The sequence below is a fragment of the Urocitellus parryii genome, chromosome X (genome assembly GCF_045843805.1).
Source record: "Urocitellus parryii isolate mUroPar1 chromosome X, mUroPar1.hap1, whole genome shotgun sequence".
Taxonomy (NCBI): Eukaryota; Metazoa; Chordata; class Mammalia; order Rodentia; family Sciuridae; genus Urocitellus; species Urocitellus parryii.
The window spans coordinates 90,236,454-90,244,048 of record NC_135547.1 but is presented as its reverse complement, the minus strand read 5'-3'; the positions used below and the strand labels follow the sequence as shown (position 1 = coordinate 90,244,048).

Here is a 7,595-nt window from a genome sequence, read left to right as displayed (position 1 = left end):
GATTCATGCTACACTGACATAACAGCCATCTCTAGGTAGGATACACAAGGAAGCGTGGGTGGGGGTAATCTTTTTAAAAACATATATGATTATTTAATCATTCTTAGCTACTTTTATTATTAGTTAAGAACCTGGAATTTATCAGGCACTCAATAATTGCTGGTGCTGTTCCTTTAGGGAATAGAAGTGTTAAAAAACGAGCCAGTGCTGCTCAGGAACACATTACACGGAAATGGAACAGTCCACTCTGGGAGGTACCACAGGAGAGGGGTCGCGTATTTTGGAAGATACCATTGTATGTGTGGAGACATGAAAGGGCTCCACATTCCCTCAATGAAACAACCCAAGACGAGGAGAAAATGGCGCTTGGTAGACCCATTCTGGTCCCGAACAAACCTCACCTTCGACCTGAAGCTTCAACCTGACTGACAGCTACTACCGCCACGGTTTTACAACCACCCCTCCCACCCTCTGCCCCCGGTTGGCTCTACAGAGATTTGAATCAAAATTGCGGTTGGGGGGAACCGGAAGGGTGCACACAGGTGATTGGCTCCAGGAGGAGTAAGGCGGGATCAGAGCCCTCCTGAGCTTCAATTGGTAACCGCGAGATTCCTACACAAAGCTCTTCCAGGGTACGAGGTTTACCGGAATCACTTAGGGGAAGCTCCCCCACCCCACCCCCGGCTCAGTTGCTTCCTTTCAGCGCAGGCGCTCTGGCGCCGGTTGGTATTCAAATTGCCAAGGCAGGGGTTTGGTTATTGGAGACGTAGGTTCGAATCCCGACTAAGAACTTCAGATTGCAAACCTATAAAAGAAGCTGGCATTATTGGCTTGTACTCAAGGCCTGGTACAGTGTGTTTCCGGCGATACTTTTTATTCTCTTATTTTTTTATGTTTTATGTTTAGTTTTTATTTATTGATTTTTTTTTTTTTTTTTTGCAGTCCTGGGCATTGAACCCAGGAGCACTCTACCACTGATTTACACCCCTATCCCTTTTTATTTTTTATTTTGAGACAGGGTCTCACTAAGTTGTCCAAGCTAACCTTGAACTTGAGATCCTTCTACCTCAGCCGCCCCAATAGCTGGGATTACAGTTCTTTTTTTAAAACAACACTTACTGCATCTTCTTATAGTGATTTTAGGAGCCACTCACTTTTTTAAAAAATGTAATTTCCATTGTGGGACAATTTTATTGGCAAGTCTTTTTTTTTTCCTTTACGTTTTTTTTTAGTTGTAGTTGGATACAATATCTTTATTTATTTTTATGTGGTGCTGAGGCTCAAACCCAGTGCCTCACACATGCAAGGCAGGCGCTTCACCACTGAGCTACAACCCCAGCCCCAGGACCTACTCAATTTTCACAGCAGCATTAAGAAGTACTCTTCTTCAGCCCCTGGCATCTGTTTTTAGGCTACTTGTAGGTCTGAGTTCAACAAATAAGGTTCAAGGCAATTTCAGGCTCCTACTCTGGGCCAGCCCCTCTCCCCTAGGAGAGGAGGATGTGTAGGTTTCTTACTCCCTCTGAACCAGGCCAGACTAGGGTGTGTGGAGTTTTGTGTGGAGGAAGGAGGAGTATGGTGATTGGGTGGGTCATAAATTGTTGAGAGCCACAGCCAAGTCCGGATGGCGCCTGGCATTTTGCCAGAAGGAGTGGTTGAGAAGTAATGCCAGTGAGCCATTAAGATGATGATAATTAAGTTAAGCTGTGTATAATTATTAAGATAATGACTGATTGCTGCAACTGGATGATGCTAAATTGAAACAAGCTGTGTATTCAGTTGTGTATGTAGACCTCTGCTGTCCGGCAGTGGGGTGGCTCCTGCTGCCTTGGGTGCCCTCTACTTTTGATTTCTCTCGGAGTTTCCGTGGAGTTCTAGAGAGTTCCCTGGGGTTCTGGCAATAAAGTAGTTCCTGTTTGAACCTACAAGTGGCTTGTGACCTCCCGGTTATTTTGTGCCCAGCCAGACTGTGGCAATGAATGACTTTTTTTTTTTCTTTGTGGTACTGGGGATTGAACCCAGAGGCACTTTACCACTGAGCTATATCCCCAGCCCTTTCTATATTTTTCTTTTGAGATAAGGTCACACTAATTTGCCTAGGGACTTACTTAGTTGCCTAGGCTGGCCTCAAACTTGTGATCTTCCTGTGACAGCCTTTTGAGTTGCTGGGATTATGTGCATGCACCACAGCACCTGGCTGGAGCTTGCTTATTTATTTATTTAGTTAGTTATTTTGAGACAGGATCTTGCTAAATTTTCAAGGCTGGCCTTGAACTTGAAATCCTCCTGCTTCAGTTTCCTGAGTAGCTGGAATTACAGGCCTGCACTACTGGGCCTGGCTATAACTGCACTGCTTATTCCCCAAGATGCCTTGGGTCAAACCCAGGGCCTTGTGCATGTCAGGCAAGCATTCTATCACTGACCTACATACCAGCCCAACTTCACTGAGCTATATCTGCAGCATTTTTAATATACTTTTTAAAAGGCTTTTTCTGACATTCTTGGTGGTCAGGGTGTTTCCAGGCAGCAAGGTCCCTGAGTTGTATCAATGTCTCTTCTCCGAGTTGTGAGATGTCCGTGGTTTTTTTTCCTGGTAATGAGGACTGAACCCAGGGGTGCATAGACACTGAGCCACATCCCCAGCCCTTCTTTTTTTTTTTTTTTTTTTTAATTTTGAGACATGGTCTCACTGAGTTGTTCAGGGCCTCACTAAATTGCTGAAGCTGACTTTGAATTTGTGATCCTTCTGCCTCAGCCTCAAAAGCTGCTGAGATTATAGGCATACACCACCAACACCACCAGCCCAACTTTTTAATGAAGGGATTGTGGGCATCAGGCAGGGGAGGTGTTTGGCTGAGTGCAGGTAAAGTAAGAGGAAAGTGACGCTCAAGTCGGCTCAATATAAGGTAGTTGTATGGCTGTGTGTAATTCGGTGGAGTGTTTCTAGGATATGAATTCTCAGATTTGTTTTAGAATCTCACTTCAGAATATAACATCTGTAAACAGGCTGTGAAGTCTGTTAGCTGTTTGGAGATCCTATGTCTCAGGATTTTAGGTGTTTGAGAAGTTTGTGGGCCCCTGCCCTGGGATGTGACATTTCTAAGCCATTTGGAAGCTCTTTGCCCCAAGATGTGCAAACATTTCTTTTCTTAAAATTCATTTTATTTTTTTCAGGTTTTAAAACTTTTTATTTGCATTTTAAAAAATTGTGCATTCCAATAAATAAAATCATTTGAACAAAAAAAAAATGGCACTCTGATTAAATTGCATTTTACAGCCTGCAGGACACCTTGAAACAGCTTGGATCTTACTCTAGATTTCACCATCCTCCCACCCAATATCTTCCTTCACCAATATGCAAGTTCTTTTCTTTCTCTGCCAGCCAGACAGGCAGATGGGAGAGGCAGGCCTGGCCTTCATTGTCAGTAGTTCTCGATTTTTTGATGTGAAAAGGGGCAGCACAGTCATTTCAACTTGATCCAACCTCTTTGCATCTTACAAAGTTAAACAGCTAAAAGAAATAACATGAGGAGGCAATGCTTGTGGAATGTACAGTGCATATTGGCGGTGCACGACTCATTACGATTCGCCTGCTTGCTTCTCCTGTTCAATCGTTTCTTTTGAAGGCAGAGGATTTTTCTCTTGCATTTCTGTCTTCTTCAATTTCGACTTATCAAATTTCTCGATCTCAGCCATATCGGGTTTGTCAGACAGGGTTTCTGAGGAAGCAGAGCAAGACGCATGAACGAGAGAAGTCTGGTCTGCGAAGTGACTGCCATGGAGTGTCTTAAAATTCATTTTCATTTTTGTTTTATTGGCATGTTTATGACTGCTAGAGATGTTTTTTAAAAAATAGTTTTTAGTTATCCATGGGCACGATATCTTTATTTTGTTTATTATTTATTTTTTGTGGTGCTGAGGATTAAACCCAGTGCCTGACATATTCGAGGCAAGCACTCTGTCACTGAGCCACAATCCCAGCCCTACTAGAGATGTTTAGCATCTGTGCTGGCGGGCAAAATTTATTTAAGTTTCATAAATTCTCTTTTCTGTCCTCTGATCATTTTTCCATTTTCAGTTTTTTTTTTTTTTTAAATTTTGGGTTGGGGATATAGCTCAGTGCTCATGTGCTTGCTTAGCATGCACAAGGCCCTGAGTTCAATCCCCAGTACCACGAAAAAAAAAACCAATTTAAAAAAATTTAAAATTATTTTAGACTTAAAGAAAGATTACAAAAACAGAGTACAAAGAATTGTTGTACAGCCTTGACCCAGTAACTGTAACAAAATACAGTTGGAGGTGGGGGTACTTAAACAATAGAAATGTATAGTCTCATAGTTCTGGAGCTGGAAGTCCAAAATCAGGGTGTTGGCAAGGCTGGTTCCTTAGACAGGTTGAGAAGGAGGATCTGTTCCAGGCCTTTCTCTCGTCTTTTGGTGTTTGCTGGAAATCCTTGACATTCCTTGCCTTCAGGTGTATCACCCCATCTCTGCCTTCCTCTTCACGTGGTATGGTATTCTCCTGTGTGTGTGTTTGAACTTTCTTTTTCTATAAAGTTACCAATCACATTGGACTACTCCAGTATAGTAATGTTTTTTAAAAAATATAATTAACACATAATAATTGTACAAATTAGTAGGATTCACTGTGATATTTCATACATGTATGCAGCATGCAACAATCGTGCATGACTTTATTCAAACATAGCTGACTATCCACAAAGGCCTTGTTCCAAGTAAGGGTACATTCTGAGGTAGTGGGAGTTAGGATTTACACAGGCATTTTTAGAGGACACAGTTCCACACCTAACATGTTTAACATGCGAAAAAAAAAAAAAAAAAGGGAAAGAAGGGAGCAAAGGTGCAGGCTGTGACATCCAGAAGCTGGCATGGCACCTGTAGCCTGGCCATGTCATTCTATTAGCCATAAATAATCTCATAGAGGGGCTGGGGCTGTAGCTTAGTGGTTGAGCATTTGCCTCAAATGTGTAAGGCACTGGGTTTGATCCTCAGCACCACATAAAAACAAATAAATAAAATAAAGATACTGTGTCCATGTATAACTAAAAAATATTTAAAAAATAATTTCACAGAATACCTGCCTCAGAAGAGATTACTCTGAAGCTATTATAAAAAGAGACAAACAAAACCTCCTTTATTTATTTATTTTGGTACTAGGAATTGGACCCAGGGGCACTTGGGTCTCACCAAGTTGCTATGACCTCATTAAGTTGCCAAGGTTGGCCTCAAACTTACATCCTCCTGCCTTAGCCTCTCAAGTTGCTAGAATTATAGGCATGTACCACCACATTTGGCTTACAAAGCTCCTTTATAATGTCTAAGCATAGACACAAATAAGGACATTCTGTCACCCACAGGATACCAAACACTACCCCTACCTCAGTTAAAACAAGTGACTTCTTTGGCAGTTGTAGCTCTAGGCTCACTCTAGTCTTCCCCCTCCCTATAGGTTTTTATTTTTAATTTATTGTAGATGGATACAATACCTTTATTTTATTTATTATTATGCAGTGCTAAGAATCAAACCCAGAACCTCACACATGCTAGGCAAGCACCCTACCCACCCAGCTACAAAACCAGCCCTCCTAAAGATATTTATTAGCATGCCTGCTGTGGCTGAATATGGTTCGTCTCCTGGAGTCTTCATTCCCAGTGTGATCTTATTGAGGTATTGGAACTTTTAAGAGGTTAAGCTTAGTGAAAGGTAATCAGGTTATGCGGGTGCCACCCTTGGAAGGGATTAATGCAGGTCTATGGCCTGGATTAGTTCCCTCAAGAGGGCTTTTATAGGGCTGGTGGTATGCTCAGTGGTAGAGTACTTAGTTTACACAGGGTCCTGGGTTCCATTCCCAGAACTGCAAGGGGGGGGGGGGGGACTATTACAAGGGAGCTTGACATCTCCATTGAATCTCTTCAGTGTTCATTGCTTGCTATTCTCATATATATATTCAGCAAATGAAGCTATTTTCCATGAGACTCACTTGAGAACACAGGAGAGACTGGCGTCAGGCTTTTGAATATCCAGAATTGTAAACTAAATAAAACTCTTTTCTTTGTTTTTTATTTTATTTTTTGTGGTAGCTCAATCATTGAACTATATCCCTAGTCCGACCTTTTTTCTTTATAAAATATCCAACCTCAGGTATTTTGTTGTAGAATACAAAACAGGCTAAGATAATACCCAATCATAAATTGGCCTCATGTTATCATCCAATCTACAGTAAGGCCCTACTTTCTTAGACACCCCCCCCCCGCCCCCGCAAACTACTACACCAAAGTCCAGATCCTGTAATCAGTTCTAACACACTTGTACTGTGCCATTTCATGGTTTCCCCATGGTGTGCATCCTTCTTCGCTACAATGAGTATAATGATAATACCCAACATGTTCAACATGTTCTTGGGCGATTTTTGTCTAAAGGGGAGTGACAAGCAACATCCTTGGTTTCTACCCACTAGATGGCGGTAGCACTGCCCCCTTACATTTGTGATATCCAAAATGCCCCAGGTATTACAAATGTTCCCTGAATGGGAAAAAAAAAAAATTGCCTGTGGTTGAGAGTCACTGGTCTAGAGTACCAAGGGTTACAACAGTTTAAGGGGTATTGTCTGAGGTTTGTGTTCTCTAAAAGGTATTTGAGTCTGTGTCTCAGAGTGTGGGGTCTCTAATCTGTCTCAAGGATTCTCTCCCACAGTTTGAAAGCTCTTGGGGGGGGGGGGATACTGTACTAGGAGTAAGTGAAATCCAAACATGAGGTACATATGGCACCCCCCCACACTCATCCATGATATATGCCAGTTTAGAAAGATAGTGAGAAGTGAGAATTGTGTGATTTTATTTTATTTTTGTGTGAACTCTTCCACATTAGGATGGGAATTTAAATCAATACTGGATCCCTTATCTAAACCATGAGGTATTGGTGACCTGTCTCCTTCAGAACCTCGGTGTCACCCTCTGTTCTGAAGGTCACAGTCTCCAATGAAACATTTGTGAAAATTGTATTATAGGGCAGCATTTATTCAACAATGTTTGACCCCAACCATGGAGCCAAACCCCTGTCTCAGATTTGCTCAAATGTTAGCGTCCATCTCCCCTCAGGCCTCATTCATACCTACAATAATCCAGTGCATGAAGGTCTTGGAGCCTGGTAGACCTCATTTTAAAGCCTGCAACCTCAAAGGCCTTAATTTGACCTGCAGACAAGACTGGTCAGTGTCAGTAAGACAATATACAGTCCACATATCCATGCCCCCAGCAGAATGCCATCACCATGCTGTTTGGACCCTTCATCCACCAATATCATGAATCGAAGAAACCTCTCTATTCTACAAGTTTCTCAGCCTTTGGTATTTTGTTATAGCAACACAAAATGGACTAAGGAGTTCCCCTGATTTCAGCCCATTCTCCATAATCACACCCCTTTGAAAGCAGAATTTGGGGGTGGGGGAAGGGAGGCAAGTGATCCAGGTAAATTCTATCTCTGGGAGTGTTTTCGTCAGCTTTTTGGCTGCTGTGACTAAAGGACCCAACCAGAACAACTGTAAAGGAGGAAAGGTTTATTTGGGGGCTCACGGT

At 42.2% G+C, this 7,595-nt stretch overlaps 1 protein-coding gene across 1 annotated transcript; it reads right to left on the bottom strand.

Moving 5' to 3' along the window:
* Window positions 1-3,545: 3,545 nt before the first annotated feature.
* On the bottom strand, window positions 3,546-7,323 carry LOC113195273 (thymosin beta-4-like). The gene is made up of 2 exons (XM_077793653.1): window positions 7,290-7,323; window positions 3,546-3,719 (listed from the first exon to the last, which is right to left on the bottom strand). Exons 1-2 carry the CDS (start codon window positions 7,321-7,323, stop codon window positions 3,580-3,582), a joined length of 174 nt encoding a protein of 57 aa, XP_077649779.1. The 3' UTR covers window positions 3,546-3,579.
* Window positions 7,324-7,595: the final 272 nt, after the last annotated feature.